Source organism: Cucurbita maxima, unplaced genomic scaffold (genome assembly GCF_002738345.1).
Source record: "Cucurbita maxima cultivar Rimu unplaced genomic scaffold, Cmax_1.0 Cma_Scf00025, whole genome shotgun sequence".
In the NCBI taxonomy this organism is placed as follows: domain Eukaryota; kingdom Viridiplantae; phylum Streptophyta; class Magnoliopsida; order Cucurbitales; family Cucurbitaceae; genus Cucurbita; species Cucurbita maxima.
In genome coordinates, this window is record NW_019272041.1 from 2,331,467 (window position 1) to 2,351,049 (window position 19,583).

Genomic DNA, 19,583 nt, shown 5'->3' on the forward strand with positions numbered 1-19,583 from the left:
TTTTTTTTTTTTTTTTTTTTTGTTAGTTTAACATGTTGGGTTTGATTAACTTCTCGTTTAAGAGTATATGTCTTAACCAATTGAGCTATGTTCAAGTTGACTATGAGATCCCACGTTAGTTAGAGAGTGGAATGAAACATTCCTTATAAGGGTGTAGAAACCTCTCCCTAACAGACGTTTTTTAAAACCGTGAGGCTGACAATGATACATAACAGGCTAAAGTGGACAATTTCTTTTTTATGTTCAACGTGTAGGGTTGAATTATTCTCGTGCTTTGATATGGTTGAGTCTACTTGGTCAATCTTCAGTTACAATTCTAACAATAATTGTCGAGTCATTTCTTTTCTCTTAGATCAATATGTCGGGTTGGATAAACCTCTTGATCAACCGTATACGTTTTAACCAGTTGAGCTATGTATTGGTTGACTAAAAATTATTGTCATGTCGCAATACAGTAGGTGTCAGATGAAGATAGGAGATTTATATCACAATCAAAATCAATTACTATTGTGCCCTCAAAGTCAACACATTCTCAAAGGCCAAAAGAGAGCTTGGTTTACAAAACAATATACAAATATTTCTTTTAATCAACAATAATTGCTATTGTGCCCTCCCCCTATAGATTTCTTGTAGATTTGGGACAACTTTGGATACCCTTCTTTTTCTTTTCATACACTTTACAAAAAATAATATAACATAATTACGATCTTGTTTTAAAAAACATGGTTGGAGGGATGCTACCTCTTGTTGGTCCCGAGGGATGGAGGAGGCTAGGTTAGCTAAAAGGTGGTTATCGGTTCAAGGACTTAAAATCCCTGCTTTTTTCAGGGCAAGAAGAGGTAGAGAAAATAGCTCGAGCCAACGTCCTGAGGGATAGAGGAGGCTAGGTTAGCTAAAAGATGGTTATTAGTTCAAGGACTCAAGACCCCTGCTTTTTCAGGGTAAGAAGAGGTAGAGAAAATAGCTCGAGACAATATCTCGAGAGATAGAGGAGGCTAGGTTAGTTGAAGATGGTTATCGGTTCAAGGACTCAAGACCCTAGTTTTTTCAGGGTAAGAAGAGGTAGAGAAAATAGCTCAAGCGAATGTCCTAAGGGACGGAGGAGGCTAGGTTAGCTTAAAGATGGTTATCGGTTCAAAGACTCAAGACCCCTATTCTTTTCAGAGTAATAACAGGTAGAGAAAGTACTTCGAGCTAATGTTCGAGAACGTACGTGATTGAATAATACTTGCAACATGTTCAGTGAAAATAGATATTTCACCTAACATCGAAAAATACCCATCGACTCTTTTGAGCATAGTTCAATTTCAATAGGGTTAAATTTTTAGCACTCGGGTTTTCTTGAAAAAGCTGTATAGTTTTTGATCTCCCAGCATCGATACTTTTGTGGTAGTATCTCAAATGGTCGAGATAGTTGGAGATAGTAATATCTCAAAGTGGCAAGTCAAACGATGCTTGATTAAGTTGATATAGTGCTATTCACGTGAACGATTTTTTGTTCTAAAAAGTCTCAAACCCAAATCGATATCGATACCAACAAAAGAAATCGAGCGTCGATCTTTTGATATCCCATAGATGATTTTAGGATCTCATAACAATAAATTCAAATAAAGTGTGGGACATGAAAACTTTTCAAAATAATTTACATTAATTAAAACAAAATAAAAAGAGGGAATTATATGGGAATAGAAAGCAAAGCATGCATGGGAAAAAGAAGATCAACAAAAAAATAAAAAAAATAAAAAAAAATAAAAAACTTTTTAATGTTTAAATAATAAAAACAAATCTAAAATAAATCATATAAAAAAAAGTGGAAAATATTTATGAGATAAAAAATAAATAAAGTGGTGGGGAAGTAGACATAAGGTAGGTGAATGGTCAAACCAAGGATAGAGAGAGAATGTTGGGCACATCAATTTTTTATATATATATATATACTAATAATAATAATAATAATAATAATAATAATATGATATATTTCTTTTTTTTAATGTCCATTTTCTCGATATTTTTTAATAATTTTTTTCTTTTCTCATATACTTGCGGATAATTAGTTGAAGTAGAGAAACGTTCGAGAAATGCATGGCTACAAAGTAGAGTCGTTTTGAGGCATCGGTCTCTATGTGCTTAGGGGTATCAATTATGTATTTGGTTTCTCGATCTCCGTATTTTTTTTTATTTATAAATGTTTTTGTGGTTTATTTTAAAATTTGTATAAAATATTATTATTATTATTATTATTATTATTAATTATAATATTTTAATTAAATATGACATTGTAAATTTTACTTTTTAAAAAAACAGTAAAAAATTTAGATATTTAGCAACAAAATTTCAACCATGGTAAAAAACCTAACCTCTAAACTAATTATTTTAAAAAAATTAATTTTTAAAAGAAAAAAAAAGAATGAAAATGGTAGTTAAGAACTGAGGACTGACTGAGCAGGTCAGGTGGGGACCACTTTCCTTTCGCTCCCTTTCATATTACTCATCTCATCCCTTATTGTGGGACCCACTCAGAATATTCTCTTCTGTCTCCCTTCTCTTCTTCCCATTCGCGGTTTTCAACTTTATTTATTTATTATATATTTTTATAATTTGCTGAAAAGTACACATATCCAAAATAATTTAACTTCATACCCAACATTTTTAACGAAATTACATCATAAACTTTAATAAATATTTAACTCAACATAATTATTTTTTTTTAAAAAAATCATAAAATACGTATTGGATATTAAATTTTTAGGATTTTAGATTATTAAAAAATAAATATTACTTATTTATTTTAAAGAGTTATAATTGTCAATTTTATTTTTAATTAAAATTAGTTATTTATGGAGGATATATATATCATATCAAAATAATAAATAATTTAATTTTAGAATAATGGAATAAATAGTGAATTATTATCGTAAAAACACAATCTAGTTTAATAATTAAATAGATTATATATTAGTTAAAAGAATAATTATAAAAAAAATAAATTTTTATAAAGAAATATAATTTAAGATGTTTCATTAAGATTTACAATAAATTAGAAAAATTATAACTAATTAATATGTCATTACTAAAAGTAATGATGTTTATAATAATTTCTTAATTAAATTTTATAAATTTGAAAACCCCAACATTATGAACATTGATTTTAGGGTTAAATATGAAATAATTAATCATTAAAAATTTTAATTCATCCCATTTATTGCAATATTTTTTTTATATAATATATTTATTAAACAATCAAAATGTAATCTTTTTTTTTTAAAAATTTCAAAAATTAAAATTTAATATTTAAATAAATATTTATCGTCCTTAACATCATTTAAATCTTGATAAAAATGTTTTAATGACGTGAAAATATTTATTTAATAATTTATATTTATTAAATTATTAAATTATATAATAAAATTTTAGGGGAAATAACATAATTATTTAAAAATTGGAGTAAAAGTTTTTTAAATTTTTTTTAATTTAAATAATTGTGTTTAGAAAAAGTGAATAATAATAGTGAATCAAAAGTGACTTTTAGAAAACAGGTGATATCTATTGTCCAAAATTTGTCTGTTTTTTTTTTTTTTTTTTTTTTTTTTTTTACGGAAAAAAAGTGGAGACAACCGGCACCGGCTATAGCCGGTAAAAAGAGGGGGAAAGGAAAAAAGAGCGAGAAAAAAGTGGGGGAAAGAAGGGCGCATTTGAGGACAAATTTAGGCGAACATATCAAATGCGAAAGATCTGTGTGTTTCCTTTGCTCTTCCATTTTCATTCCCTCTTTTTGTCCTTTCAACGCTTACAAAATCACAGAATCCTGATACCCATTTCGTGTTTCTCTTCATATAAAGCTATTGTTCATCCCTTTTCATGTTGCTTTTGTTCATCCATTTCTGTTTGAAGTGCTCTGCTTAGCTGGGCTGCTGCTTTGTTTTGGGTTTTGGTTGTTCTTTGGAGTTTGGATTTGGGTTGTTGTTGGTGGGTTTGAATCTGCATGAACTTATTTGAACTCTGTTGATTTTGGATTCATTTGTTGGTGTTTTTAATCCAATGGGTGAAACAGAGTTGGGTTTGGTTCTTAATCGCATTTGCAGCGGTAATCGATGGTCTTATGGTGTTTTTTGGAGCTTTGATCGAAGAAATTCCATGTAAGATGCTTACCCATTTCATATTTTCTTGTTTCTTCAAGAATTTCTTCTGTTTTTGTGTTGTTCTTGTGGCTTTGCTTTCATTTTCTTGTTTAAGAATATGAATCAAAGATTAAATATATGAGATTACACGTCCAATCTATCCCTAGTAGACGCGTTTTAAAATCTTTGAGGGGAAGTCTGACAGGTGAAGCCTAAAGAGGAGACAATATCTGTTAGTGGTGGGCTTGAGTCGTTTCAAATGGTATTAGAGCTAGACATTGAGCGTTGTGTCAACGAGGAGGATGAGCCTCGAAGGGGTGGACACGAGGCGGTGTGCTAGTAAGGACTTTGGGCCTCGAAAGGGGGTGGATAAGGGGGGGTCCCACATTGATTGGAGAAGGAAACGAGTGCCAACAAGGACACTGGGCCGTGAAGGGGGGTGGATTATGAGATCCCATATCGGTTGGGGAGGAGAACGAAATATTCTCTATAAGGGTTCCCGATGTGTTTTAAAAACCATGAGGAGAAACCTGAAAGAGAAAGCGTAAAGAGGACAATATATGCTAGTGATGGGCATGAGTCACTTCAAATGATATTAGAGCCCGACACTGGGCGATGTGCCAACGAGAAGGATGAGCCCCAAAGGGGGTGGACAAGAGGCGGTGTGCTAGTAAGATTATTGGGCCTCGAAAGGGGTGGATTGGGTGGGTCCCACATTGATTGGAGAAGGGAACGAGTACTAGCGAGAATGCCGGTCCTCGAAGGGGGTAGATTATGAGATCCCACATCAGTTGAGGAGGAGAACAAAGCATTCTTTATAAGGGTGTGGAAACCTCCCCCTAACAGACACGTTTTAAAAACCTTGAGGGGAAGGAAAAATCCAGAGAGGACAATATTTGCCAGCGGTTGGGTTGAACGTTTCAAAAGATATATTGTGTTCCAATTTCTAAAGTTTTAACACTTCCTTTCAATGCAAGTAGACTAACAAGTTTATGGTATGAATATGACTTTCGTTCTTATGTTCGAACTTTTGTGATATCATTTCGTTTCTAATTAATATCGACAATCGTTTGTCGGTTCGAATATACTATCAATTATCAACTTCGATTCATTTTTGGGTCGAGCTGTGATGTTACAACACTATGCTTACCATAGGCTATATTGTTGGTATGCATATAGGTTGTTGACTTTGGAAGATTTTTGGTATGAAGAGCAAGTGGGGCTGGTGGCCACAAATATGCTTCAACAAGTTCACATGCTTGGTGAAGGGTAAGCTGCCTGTTCTTCATTATATTATATTTTTTTTTTGAGTTCAATCCTTTCGTTATGTCATATGTTTGTGTTTTTTTGTTTTTCTTAATTCTCAATATATGGTCTGTTCTCAGAGTCATTGGCACAGCTGCTTTCACTGGAAAGCACAGATGGGTATTTTCAGATGCTTACGTTGGCGTATGGAGTTCCGCTATGTTTCAGGTACTCGTTTCTTTCCGTTTATTCTATCGAGTTCAATGGTGGGGTGGGGATTTGAACATCTGAGCTATTGGCTGAAGATGTATGTCTTAACTAATTGAACTATGCTCGAGTTGACCCGTATGTTCTTGGTCATTAATTACCTCTCAATCTCAGACATCTGATAACATCTCTTATTGCAGGATAATTTGGAGTTTGAACAGCAATTCTTCTGTGGGATAAAGGTATGCCCGTTTGTTTCTTGTTGATGCTTTACGAAACAACATTTGTGAGATCCTACATTGGTTAAAGAGGGAAACAAAACATTCTTTATATGAGTGTGGAAATCTCTCCCTAATAGGCGTGTTTTAAAATCGTGAGGCTGACAGCGATACGTAACGGGTCAAAGAGGGTAATATCTATTAGCGGTGGGCTTGGACTGTTACAAATGGTATCAGAGCCAGGTCTTGGGCGGTGTGCGCCAACGAGGACGCTCGGCCTCCAAGGAGGGTGGATTGTGAGATCCCACATTGGTTAGAGATGGGAACGAAACATTCTTTATAAGAGTGTGGAAACCTCTCTCTAATGGACGAATTTTAAAATCGTGAGGCTGACGGCGATACGTAATGAGTTAAAGCGGACAGTATCTCTGTTAGCAGTGGGCTTGAGCTGTTACAAATGGTATTAGAGCCAGACACCAGGTAGTGTGCCAACGAAGACGCTTGGTCTCAAAGGAGGGTGGATTGTGAGATTCCACATTGGTTAGAGAGGGAAACAAAACATTCTTTATAAGAGTGTGGAAACCTCTCCCTAACATACACGTTTTAAAACCGTGAGGCTGATGACGATACGTAACAGGCCAAACGGGACAATATCTGTTAGTGGTGGGCTTGACTGTTACAACATTATTTCGTTACCGTGCTTGCTTTGTGTTTCTACTTTGATTAACTCGTTAGTTTTAGCTGATGTGATCGTGTCGATTGCAGACCATTGCAGTAATTCCTGTTCAACCGTATGGAGTTCTACAGCTCGGTTCTACTCATAAGGTTACATATAATCATCCTGTAAATCGTCGATGCTTCGAATTCTGTTTATTTAGCTCGACCGGGATTGAATAGTTCGTTCTTTTTGCTGCAGATCTTGGAAAGTTTGGAGTTTTTGGCAGACGCAAAGAAGTCGTTGTGTCGAGTACATGAGGAACCTACTCCACTGGCTTCGAACACCGATATCCGTCACGTTAACGAGCTTTTCACGTCCATCGTCTCGTCTACAAATTCCGATGACTGGAGTCTCAGTGCCATGCATACAAACTTCTCAGGGAAATCATATGCTTCAACTGATAAACAACCAGTCTACGATACGTCGTGCTTCAGTAAAAGTAGCGAGAATTCCGTGTTAACTTCACCCGAGCCACTGCCAACATCCGATGTTCGAGAACAAGATGCTCAATATCCAAGTTACTCAGATGCTAATATGCTCGAATCTTGTAGAAACGAAACGGAATATGGAAACAATAGCACGACATTCACACCCGTCTCGAGTGGAATAGGTTCTCTCCCTATCGACATTGTTCAACCGTCGTCTCAGTTACTTCCCATGAATGAAGGTGAACTTATAGACAGCATAACGAGCCTACCCGACTTCTGTGATGAGCGTCTTACCGAGGATTCATTCGTGGATGATTTATTTCAGTGGTTTGATTCTTCACCAGAGATCGGAACCGATGGAGTAACTACAGCATTGAACCATAGCCTTCCCACCGGAGTTTCAACATTGTCGTCTAATTTAGTTGAAGCTCGTAAGTTCGAAGACGATCCGAGCAAAACGTCGGTTGTCTCTGCCCAAAGTCTAATAACTAATGGACAAGATATGCAGGATACAAAAGATAGACTCTTTGATAGTTTGGGGTTAGCTACAGGATGCCCAGTGGTCAAAACTTGGGATAACATAATAACCGAAGCTCATGGCAGCTACTCGGGCGGGTGCAACAGTATGTCGACGTGCACGTCGAAGTTAGCCACGGGGTCATCGGATCTCCCCCGCAAGAGATTATTCTGGGAGTTGGGAATTGAAGAACTTTTGGATGGTCTAAGTAACACTAGCTCTGCTACTAAATCAAGTATTGAGAATCATCAAACGATTGCCTCGAAAAGGTCGAAAATGGAAAGATCGTCACTCGACCGTTGCATTGACGTGAATCTGACACAACCGTTGTGCATGGTTGATAGTTTCCCGAGTACGAACGAAGCTGTACCAAAGTCACGAGTAAGTTCATGGATCGACGACAGCTATAGCATCAATATTGGAGGCTCCATCTTAGAACCATCCCATAAGAGTGAAGAGCCTGCTAAGACTTTTAAGAAAAGGGCTAGACCGGGAGAGAGTAACCGTCCGAGACCGAAGGATCGACAACAGATCCAAGATCGTATCAAAGAGTTACGAGGAATTATCCCGAGTGGTGCAAAGGTACAAATCTAGTTCATGTCGAATCGTTAATAATGCCTTGTTAATGCAGCATTTGACATGTATGTTTTTGATCGATGAAACAGTGTAGCATCGACTCGTTGTTGGATCGAACGATCAAATACATGCTTTTCTTACAAAGCGTGACGAAATACGCCGATAAGCTTAAAGAAACTAACGAACCAAAGGTCAGTATTTGATTCTCTTTCCTCGTTATTTTCTTACAAGTTCACACCTAACTAATTTTTCAAATCACAGTTAATTGACCAAGAGAACGGAGTGGGTGTAAGTGACAAATATACGACGGAGAGAGGAGGTGGCGGGGTTACCTGGGCGTTCAAATTGGGATCGATGCCAATGGTTTGCCCTGTTATAGTCGAAGACCTTAGTTCACCTGGCCAAATGCTAATAGAGGTTAGGAGATCAAGTGTTATATGTTCGATTGTCGAAACCTCTTTTTGACGTGATTCTATTGTTCTTTGTTTAGATGCTATGTGAGGAAAGAGGGCTCTTTCTCGAGATAGCCGAGATGATTCGTAGCTATGGATTGACGATTTTGAAAGGCGTGATGGAAGTTCGAGAGGAGAAGATATGGGCTCAGTTTGTGGTCGAGGTGAAGCTAAATGTAAGAAACCGAGACCGAATATGATTTATAGTATTATGTTCGACGGCTGATTAACTTGTGTTGTTGCAGGCTAACCGGAGCGTTACAAGGATAAACGTGTTTGTATCGCTTATGGAGCTTCTACAACAAGCAAACATTGGGGGAGCTGAGATAGCTAATGAGTCAAGTAATGTTCCTATAATGGATAGCTTTGACAAGGCCATAACACAAAGTGGATATGCATATATGAAGAGTAGGTAGCATTTTCAAAGATCAAAATTGATCTTTTTGGTTTAATAATTGAAGTAGAATTAGAGTGTTTCCAAGCATGTTCTTTGTATAGAAAAGAGGACATTCAAATGGATTGTGTTTGTTTGTTAATGCTTAAACTAATAATGGGCTTTCGGCTAGTTCGTTTGAGTTTAGAACAGTGAGATTCCACGTCGGTTGGAAAAGGGAACGAAATATTTGTTATAAGGGTGTGAAATTTCTCCCTAGTAGATGCGTTTTTAAAATCGTGAGACTAATAGCGATATGTACTTGACTAAAACATATAATATCTACTAGTAGTGGTCTCGGACTCTTATGGTTGGTATTAGAGACAGATACTGAGCGATGTGCTAATGAGAACACTAGACTCCTGAGGGGGTGAATTGTAATATCTCAAGTCCACCACGAGCATATATTGTCCTCTTTGGGCTTTCTATCAAGGTTTTTAAAATGCGTCTACTAGAAAGAGGTTTTTACACTCGGATCGTTTCCCTCTCTAACTGATATGAGATTTCACAATCTAGAATTGTGAGATCTCACATCAGTTACAGAGGAAAACAAATCATTCTTTATAAGGGTGTGAAAATCTCTCAGCGTTTTAAAACTTTGAGAAGAAGCCCGAAAGTAAAAGCTCAAAAAAAGACAATATCTGACGGCGGTGGACTAGGCTTGGACTTGGGCTGTTACATGGATTGTGAGATCCTACATCAATTTGAGAGAGGAAGGATGCATTTCTTATAAGGGTGTAGAAATCTCTTACCAGTAGACACGTTTAAAAATTGTGATGCTAACACGATATGTAACGGGCTAAAACAAAAAAGATTTTTCGATCCACAACGAATATTTATTATTTGGGCCTTGTCAAATTCCCTCGGCTCAAACTCAAGTTGGTGTGAAACCCTCGAGTTGATCGTGTGGGGTCAAACCAGAGATCTTGAATCATCGCTCGTCCCTTACTCCAAACTTAAATTTGAATAATTTTTTTATTAAAAATTTCTAAAAATGTTATAATATACATTATAATTTTTTATTTTTTATTTTTTATTATATAACATTTTTTATATATATTTTTAAAATTCATGTATTGTGAGATAATAATCTTATATTTATAAATTTAATTTATTTAGTTTGAATGTATTTTGTATATTTAATTTAAATATGGAACAATTTCTTCTCCTTCGGGTGTGGTCTTCTTCCATTGGAGATCAGAGCTGAGAATCATGGAAACCCAATCAGAAGCCGCAGAAGAAAGCATAGCGAGCATCAAAGACAAGCGTCAGCAACTCGAAGCTCGCATTGTAGCCCAACACACGAACCACTTGGAGCTTCTCTCTTCTGTTCAAGCTCAAATTCCTGGTATTGTTTCTTCTCTCGATCTCTCTCTCAAGCTCGTATCCTCCTTCAATGGACGCTCCTTTACTCCCACACCGGTTCTCCCTGAACCCAAGAACAAACCCTCTAAATACCCTTTGTCGAGTAGTGACGCTATGCTCCACAAATCCCGCCCTAATCTTCTTCCGTTAGGAGAAGCGAAACCCGCGATTCAGAAGAATCGGAATGCGAAGTCGTTTCCGGGATTGAATTCCGATCGTAAGCGAGTTCGCCAGCCTGATGGCGGGAAATTTTCGATTGGCGATAGTAGAAGCCCTTTGTCGGTTGTGCGGTCGATGGTGGCGGTTTGTTTACTCGAACGGGTTCATTTTACGGCGATTGATTCTTCGACGGTGTTGAGGAAATTGGAGAATGATCAGAAGGCTACGGCGGCGGAGAAGGCGGCGTTGCGGGAATTAGGGGGAGATTCCGGTGCGATATTGGCGGTGGAGATGGCTTTGAGGTCGATGGTGGAGGATAACGGCGGGGTTGAATTGGAGGAGTTTGTTGTGAGTGGGAAGTCTCGAGTGATGGTGTTGGGGATTGATCGTACTCGGCTTATGAAGGAATTGCCTGAGAGTGCTGATTTTCAGTTGCAGGAATCGAACTCGGGAGAGGGTAATTCCGGCCATAATCAGAACCAGCAAGTGGTGAGTGGTGGTGGTGTGGATGGCAATGGCGGAGTCTTTGGGATGGGAGGGCCAATGCCGAGGCCGATGCCGGAGATGTGGATGGGGCCTGGAGACCCCAATATGCAGGGACTGTCACCCATGTTTCCGGGAAGTGGACCTGCAGGTACAATGGCTGGAGGAAGGGGTCCCCCTGGTATGATGGGAATGATGGGGATGCCTAGAGGGATGGGACTCCCACCATTGCATAGGCCATTGATGGGGCCAAATGTGCCCATGGGTGGCCCCAATTCAATGCCGCAGAAGCCTAAATCTGAGGAGGATGACATGAACGATCTCGAAGCCTTGTTGAACAAGAAGTCGTTTAGAGAATCGCAGAAGTCGAAGACTGGTGAGGAGCTCTTGGACCTAATTCACCGCCCAACTGCCAGGGAAACTGCTGTGGCAGCAAAGGTATAATCTAGATTCATCACTTGTTTTCTGTGGCATGGATTCAAATTTTGCTATGATTCTATCGTTTATGTTAGCTAAGTCCTTGGTTATTGTTTGAAAAGTATATACATAATCTACGTTCATGGCTTCTTTTCTGTGGCATGGATTCAAATTTTGCTATGTTTCAGAGGTCCTTAGCTTTAAACTTTTAAGCACACATAGATTGCTTGAAATATGATGTAAATCATTGTTCATGGCTTAAATTTTGCTATGTTCTTGTCATTTCTGTATGAGTTCTTAGTTTTATCATTTGCTAACCTGATATATTATTATATAGCAAGGAATGCCCTTATTGCAATTCACAATTTCTTAATTTGTTCTCCAGTTTAAAACTAAAGGTGGTTCACAACTGAAAGAATACTGCTCATCCTTAACAAAAGAGGACTGTCGGCGTCAATCTGGCTCTTATGTCGCGTGTGAGAAGGTTCGTACAAACTCTACTGTGAAGTGTAGACATTAATTTGCTTATAATATAAGTGACATGTTTCCATTTTCCAAGATCTTGATTCATGGTGTAGTTGCACTGAAATTTATTCTCAAATCAATGCTGTAAAAACTGATTCTGCTTAGCTTTTGCTTTGTGAAGAATCGGATTAGATCATTAGAATAGCTGTTTAGACCTTTCTCATTTTCTTTAAAATGGTGAAAGTGAATTGCATAACTGGCTTGTATTAAAGTGCATTGCTACTTTTACATGCAATCTCCCCCCTCTCTTGGTTTTGTTATACCTAGTTCTTTTAGAAGCTTTTAAAATATCTTCGAGAAGATTGCCATGGATCCTTTATTTTCTCTGTACCTATTTCTCATGTTTTGGGTTATTATCACAACATATCAAATAGAATTAACATAGAAGAATTACAAGTAATGTAGTTTTGAGTTTATAAATCATAACTATAGTTTGTTGGATGACGAAAGTCGCACATCGGCTAATTTAGAGAATGTTCATGGGTTTATAATCAAAAAATACTTTCTCCATTGGTATGAGACATTTTAAGGAAGCTGAAAGCAAAACCATGAGAGCTTATGCTCAAAGTGGACAATATCATACCATTGTGGAGAGTCGTGTTCATCTAACATAATTGAGATATTATTGACTCAGTCTATTTTTCCAAGGCAAAGGTCAAGTTGGTGGGCAGATTGATCTAAGTTTGAGTGGTGTCGAGACGAACCATACTTGTACTGTGTAAATCGTTATGCTGTTAGCTTTCAAGACCTATGGCTTTGCTTAGTTTTTCTGCAATGAACTGGGACTGAAGGTGGCCTGTGCCCTTTACTTTTAATGAGAGAAAAATAAACTGAGAATTGATAAGCAATTTGTTTGTTCTTATTTAAGTTCGAACTCTCCCACTTATTTCACTTATAAAATGTTTCACATTGTTGTACTCGTCACGAAATGAATCGATTAACTTCACTAATTATTACCTACAAACTTTACAGGTTCATTTTCGGCGAATCATTGCCCCACATACTGACATCAATCTTGGTGACTGCTCTTTTCTTGATACCTGTCGGCACATGAAGGTAAATATTTATTTCATGAGCATCGCTAGTAATGAAATATCAACACTCTTAGTTTTTGTCTTGGGGGCAATCCTTCGCCCAACTCTCTCACACACACACAATATATGAGGACAGAGAGGTCTATTGGTTAATGTGTTAATGATGGTACTACATTGCATTTTCTCCAGACATGCAAGTATGTCCATTACGAACTTGATCCAATTCAAGATGTGCCACCTATGCTTATGGGAGCTGGATCTGTTGCTCCTCCCAAACAACTAAAGCCTCAGCGAGCTGAATATTGTTCGGAGGTAGAACTTGGTGAATCACAATGGATTAACTGTGACATTCGTAATTTTAGAATGGACATTTTGGGGCAATTTGGAGTGATTATGGCAGATCCACCGTGGGATATCCATATGGAATTGCCTTATGGAACAATGGCTGATGATGAAATGCGCAATCTCAACGTTCCTGCGCTACAGACCGATGGTCTGATTTTTCTTTGGGTCACTGGGCGTGCAATGGAACTTGGAAGAGAATGGTGTGTGCTCACTTCTTATTTCCTGTTGGATATAACAATTGTATAATATGTTCCTTCTGTTTGTATTCAAAATTATGCTCTTTATGTACAATCATTAATGTGTTGCTGAGAAGCTAATAATGTGCTGAATTTTTATCTTTCATTTGGTTCACAAGCATATTACTTTGCCTTTGCAGTTTAGAACAATGGGGATACAAGCGTGTTGAGGAGCTTATATGGGTTAAGACAAATCAACTTCAAAGAATTATTAGAACAGGGCGGACTGGCCATTGGCTCAATCATAGTAAGGAGCATTGCCTTGTTGGAATAAAGGGAAATCCAGAAGTTAACAGGAATATTGATACAGATGTTGTTGTTGCGGAGGTTCGAGAAACGAGTCGAAAACCAGACGAGGTTAGTCTATCTCTCTCTTTCAAAACCTCCCCATCTGTTATTTCTTCAAAAGCTCACTTGGAATATTGTGATAGAACCCAAATATGTTGGAATGTAAAAAGTAATCGAATGACAATGTTACTCCATGAGTATGCGAGGACTTGGAACTTCCGTCTTTTGAGTGGCCACCCACTCCTAAATCCCACATCGGTTGGAGAGAGGAACGAAACATTTCTTATAAGGGTGTGGAAACCTCTCCCTTATAGACGCGTTTTAAAACTTTGAGGGGAAGTCCAAGGAGGACAATATCTGCTAGTAAGGGGCTTGGGTTGTTACAAATGGTATTGGAGTCGGACACCGAGTGGTGTGCCAGCGAGCACGCTGTACCCAAGGGGGGTGGATTGTGAGATCCCACATCGGTTGGAGAGGGGAATGAGGCATTCCTTATAAGGGTGTGGAAACCTTTCCCTAACAAACGCGTTTTAAAACTGAGGGAAAACCTGAAAAAAAAGTTCAAAGAGGACAATATTTGCTAGCGGTGAGCTTGGGCTATTACACCTTCATTCCTTCTCCTTCCCTTTATTTATAACAAGTCCCCACTAATTACTTCTTAGCTATTACTAATATAACCTTAATACCGAATAATATCCACTATCCATTTTGATAGGGGTTCAAAATATTGGGCAGGACACTGGTAATTTTTTCTGTTTTCCCTTTGAGCGATGGGGTTACAAAATATTGCATCATGCCTCTAGTATGCTAAGGAGCAGTGTTTTCATTTTTTAGTGTTTGAAATGCTATATACACCAAAGTGCAAAAACCCTTTAAAAGTTGAGCACTAAGGCAAAAGGAAGGAACTTTATGGGGTGCACAATAGTAAAACATAGCTAAATTTGTTGTTTATGAAAGAAAATATATATGTAGTAGTATGGATAACAAGATACAAAAGGTGAAAAGCGAGAATTTTTGGGACATATTTCTCTACTTTTGGAACATTGAGCTTCAGTACAAGGGTGCTCGGGAATCACTTTCTTTATCCTCAAATAATCACACTGGATAACTGCCTTATCCTACTACATTTGGTCGAACATGAAAACATTATATAAGCAGTGATTTCAAATTTCGAGGTTAAGCATACTCTGGCAACTATACGTAAGGCAGGATAATAAGTCCTAGTAGTTGACCGCTATGGATTGAACGTTTCCTTCTTATTTCGTGAATGCCCTTATGACCACTATGCCAATTCATCATCAAAACCCTCCATAGGAGTTCCACATGCTTCATATTCATGTTTGTTTGTTTCTCTTTTATCAGTTCAATAATGAGAACGTATCATTGCAGATGTACCCTTTGCTTGAGAGGATAAGTCCAAGAACAAGAAAGCTAGAATTGTTTGCTCGCATGCACAACACTCATGCAGGGTATGTTTCATTTATATTATCATTACTATTTTCCTTTCATGAAGGCTTCAAACGAGAGCATTTTTCAAGACAGAAACTATACCTTGCATTATGATCCACAAAACTTGTGAATAATTATTTATATACTAACTAAATCGATAAATCTGAAATTACCTGTTCCTTTAACAAATGTATTTACAAAATGTGGCTGCTGGTGTTTCGTGCATAAACTATATATATGCACAACACAACGAAACTGATAAATCTGAAACTAATTGTTCACATTTCACAAATATGTTTACGAAATGGTGGCTGCTGGTGTTAATACATTCGTTTCTGCATCGAGTTTGATATTATCATGGCTCCTTTAACATGCACATCTAGATGATATGTAGCACCATATGATGATTCTTTGTTGAATTGTTTTTCAGGTGGATATCTCTTGGTAATCAATTGAATGGAGTGAGGTTGGTTGATGAAGGACTAAGAGCAAGGTTCAAGGCTGCATATCCGAACGTTGAGGTCCAGCCAGCGTCCCCTCCAAGGGCTTCCATGGAAATTGATTCTGGGGCTGCCCAACTCAGGAGTCCCTTCGCAGGATCAGAATCAAAAGCAGCTTATGGGAACCCTACTACGATTCCTGAGGTACAATATGCAGTGGCTACCCCAGATAAAGCCATTGCAGTAGGAGTTGACACGGCTAACTGAACCAAATCGCTCTAATCTATATATTACATGAGCTTTTGCATTGGTTCTGTATTGTTTTGTTGCTTGATTTGCGTCTGTAAGTTTCATGTTTTTTCTTATTTTATGTTCCTATATTTACATGCAGTAGGTAAAATGAGAAACACAATTTTGAATATGATGAGAGAATTTTGTGACTCCTTTGTCCACAAAAACTTTCATGAATTTAATATGCCTCCAGAAGAAAGAACTCGAGTTTACATGCTCTGGGTTGGGTTGGGTCGGGGTTTCACAAGTGACCTTCGGACTATTGCAAGCAAAACAAATTTATGGAGTGATTAAATATGTCGGTCAATTTAGAAACGAAGTTGAGATTCCCATGTTGTGAGTATTAGGTGGCTGGCATATGAAAATTAGAACTGACACGACCAAAACTACAGGGCCGCCTGAGAGTTTTACACCTGAAAATCAGAGCCATTTCTTATAGGAAACACCATTAAACAACACAGATGACTTCAAACTCATCTAAGAACACAACAACGCAGGGATAATAATTGTGAAAAAGAATTCATTTCTCAAACTATTATAACTCAATGAATCTCAATATATGAACTAACTCATTGGCTCAGAATCAAAAGCCCAGCAAAGGCAGCAACCAAGGCAGGAAAAAATGAGATTTTTGTTGACAAAGAGGAAGAGGAGGCGCTGGAATTGGCCATGGGAGCTGCTGGGATTCCACCAAAAACAGTGGGGTAAGAGGGAGAGATTTCAGGAAGTGCACCATCAGAGGATGGAGCGCTTGCAGAAGAACCATTTCCAGAAAGCACAGAGATATGAAGCTTCTGATTCTTCTCACAGTGGCCTGCAACTCCACTGGTGAAGAACAGATCCTCGTAAGTAGTGATATTGAAAACAGAGTTACCATCTTTCATGGACAAGATTGGATCCTTGAGATTGCAGCTGTTGTAAGATTCCTTTGTAACTTGAATCACTGAATCTTGGCTTGGTGGATACAAGAACACTGCAACACACCGCCATGGAAATCAGAAATCAAAGCAGCAGCAACAGCAGATTTAAGAGAGGAAGAAAAACAAATGCACTTACTCAGAGAATCGCCAATCTTGAGAGAGTGATATTTAGACCAATACATATAGATCTTTGGATTTTCAGAAGTGGGAAGACCCCAAGAATCCAAATCTCCAACTTTGTACCGATAGCAGATTACACTATGGATCTGCAACAAAATCACAACATGCTGAAGAAACCTAAATCTAAGAAAGCTCTCAAGAATCGCCATAAGAGCTTGTCTCAACCCACCACCGCCACTTTTTTTTGCCTCCCCTTCCACAAATCTACCTGTTTCTTGACAGCCAAAGAGAACCCTTTTAAAAGAGGACGTTTTTACATCACAGCTTGCTGCTGTCAAGTATGGAAGCAGACATAGCAGGAGCAAAAAGGCCACAAACAGAAGGGATTTTACCACAATGACCCCACTTCTGAAACTTCTAGCTTGATCTATATTATGTATTTCGGTTTGACTATAAAAATTCAGAGGGCTAAGATGGGAAAATGAGACAAACATTGATCAATGATGGCACGTGATTCTGATCAATGAGAACAGAGAGTACCAAGGCCAACCTGTCTCCTTTCACATGGCCTAAGGATATTATATAGCAATATAATTATGAATCCTGTAGCAAGATCAAGATGTAAAAGTAAAGGCACAGAGAAGTCAAAAACTAAGAACTGAGGCAAAGTTCCAGCAGAGAAGAAGAAAAAGGACACTGAAAATGTCTGTACAAACAAAAATGGAAAGCATTAGAAAGTGCATAACCATATATGAGCAAGAACAAGAGCAAGAACAAGAGCAAGAACAAGAACAAGGATACCCACATCAAGAATTGCATTTCCAAGCTCTACTTATGTACTAGAAAGAACAAGAAAAAAGGCAAAAAGATGAAGCATATTGTGAAAAAGGATAAGTTTCTTCATTCGCTCCAGTACTTATCTTCTTCATCCTCTTCCTTGTGAGTAAGAGGCTGATCCAAATCCTCAGAGTCTTCCATTTCGCTCATTCTAAACTTCCTCACATCCTCAACAGCAGCAGTTCTAAACAAACCAATATCAACAGCCCCAGAAATCATCTGATATCCACGCTTCCTCATGTCAATTGGTCCATCATGAGGCATTGAAAACCCACATAAGAAGGCTCCCTTCTCACCATTTTTACTTTTACTTTTGCTCTCCAAAACAGCCTTTTCTGCCTTTCTCATCATTTCTCTGACCTTCTTATGTCCAGGGTCCCATAGATATCCCATGCTTCCACTCATGTCCAATGGCCCCATTTGAATGCAATCAACCCCATCCACTTCCATTATGTCATCTATCTTCTTCACCGCCTGCTCCGATTCAATCTGACACATAATCAGTAATTCGTCCTCGTAATTTGTCAAATACCCTTCGTCAATGCCGTATTTCGATGCTCTAACCACTGGATGAGCTGATCCACGGACTCCGGCGGGTGGGAATCTGCAATATGAAACAGCTTTTTTGGCTTCTTTGGACGAATCGATCATTGGAAACATGATACCCTGCGGTCCTAAATCTAGGGCCTTTTTGGCCCAGGCGGCAGAGCTCTCGGGGATGCGGAGAATGGCTGGAGTTTGAGTGGCGGAGAGGGCGCGGAGACAGGGGAGGGCATCGGAGATTCCGCCGTAGCCGTGCTCCATGTCGACGACGACGAAATCGTAGCCGGAGAGACCAGCGATCTCGGCAAGAGTGGGGGAGAAGGAAAGGAGGAAGAGACCGTAGAGGGTTTCGCCATTGCGGAGACGGGACTTCAATGTTGGATTGAAGGCAAGCGAAGGGGCAGCGAAAGAACTCGAGGAGTCAATGGGAGATGGAATTGAGGGTTTAGAGGAGGAATTGGAAGCAATGGGGAAAAGGGTCCGGAAAGGAGAAGAGGATTTGGGGAATGGAGGAGCGAAGGAGAAGGAGAGGGGTTTGGCGGTGGGGTGAAGCCTGGAAGAAGCGAGGAATGGAGAAGTAAGGGTGAAGGAAATTGAAGAAGCCGCCATTGTTGGGGGAGCAGAGCAGAGCAGAAGGAGATCAGTTTGAGATGAGGAAGATGAGTTTGGTTTAGGGTTTTATTTTTTTAAATATTTATTTTATTATTTTATTATTTTATTGTTGTTATTTTGTTGAGAGATTATAATGGGTTTAGATCTTAATTGTTTAAATTTAATTTTTTTCGTCTAAAAATATTATTTATTAAATAAAATATTGAGTTGAATTTGCTTACAGAGGTAAAGGAGAAATCATATAAGCCAAAACAAAATTAGAAACTTAAATAGAAACTTATCCTCGAATTCAAGAACAAATCCATCCAAACAAATTCTAGTGTTTTGACAAACCTCAATGACAACACAACTATATATTTATATAATAAATATAACGTAATCGATCTAAGCATAACTTAGTTGATTAAGATATATACCTTCAACTAAAAGGTGAGATTTGAAGTACCAGTAATCCTGCCCTCATCTGTTTTGTGGCCGTATGCTTTGAGGCATCTTTTGGTACGAGTAAATTACAGATCTGCGCGAGCTGAAATGCAAATAAGTAATGAATAATACCATTGGATGTGTACTCATTTTGAACTCATCCACCTCCAAGTTTCAGATCAAC

The 19,583-nt window shown here is 38.2% G+C and overlaps 4 protein-coding genes across 4 annotated transcripts; 2 read left to right on the forward strand and 2 right to left on the reverse strand.

The window, feature by feature from the left end:
* Window positions 1–3,722: 3,722 nt before the first annotated feature.
* LOC111498697 (transcription factor bHLH155-like) lies at window positions 3,723–9,090 on the forward strand. The gene is made up of 10 exons (XM_023150036.1): window positions 3,723–4,136; window positions 5,298–5,387; window positions 5,504–5,591; window positions 5,771–5,812; window positions 6,554–6,613; window positions 6,705–8,033; window positions 8,117–8,218; window positions 8,289–8,444; window positions 8,518–8,655; window positions 8,725–9,090. The coding sequence occupies exons 1-10, from the start codon at window positions 4,039–4,041 to the stop codon at window positions 8,893–8,895; spliced, it is 2,274 nt and encodes a 757-aa protein (XP_023005804.1). The 5' UTR covers window positions 3,723–4,038; the 3' UTR covers window positions 8,896–9,090.
* A 1,034-nt stretch (window positions 9,091–10,124) lies between these two features.
* Window positions 10,125–16,093, forward strand: LOC111498696 (N6-adenosine-methyltransferase MT-A70-like). Its single transcript, XM_023150035.1, has 7 exons — window positions 10,125–11,357; window positions 11,722–11,820; window positions 12,834–12,917; window positions 13,085–13,440; window positions 13,617–13,833; window positions 15,154–15,233; window positions 15,644–16,093. The coding sequence occupies exons 1-7, from the start codon at window positions 10,125–10,127 to the stop codon at window positions 15,918–15,920; spliced, it is 2,346 nt and encodes a 781-aa protein (XP_023005803.1). The 3' UTR covers window positions 15,921–16,093.
* A 256-nt stretch (window positions 16,094–16,349) lies between these two features.
* Window positions 16,350–17,736, reverse strand: LOC111498703 (early nodulin-like protein 3). The gene is made up of 2 exons (XM_023150042.1): window positions 17,001–17,736; window positions 16,350–16,917 (listed from the first exon to the last, which is right to left on the reverse strand). The coding sequence occupies exons 1-2, from the start codon at window positions 17,476–17,478 to the stop codon at window positions 16,514–16,516; spliced, it is 882 nt and encodes a 293-aa protein (XP_023005810.1). The 5' UTR covers window positions 17,479–17,736; the 3' UTR covers window positions 16,350–16,513.
* Window positions 17,657–19,045, reverse strand: LOC111498702 (2-keto-3-deoxy-L-rhamnonate aldolase). Its single transcript, XM_023150041.1, has 2 exons — window positions 17,777–19,045; window positions 17,657–17,742 (listed from the first exon to the last, which is right to left on the reverse strand). Exon 1 carries the CDS (start codon window positions 18,971–18,973, stop codon window positions 17,885–17,887), a length of 1,089 nt encoding a protein of 362 aa, XP_023005809.1. The 5' UTR covers window positions 18,974–19,045; the 3' UTR covers window positions 17,657–17,742; window positions 17,777–17,884.
* Window positions 19,046–19,583: the final 538 nt, after the last annotated feature.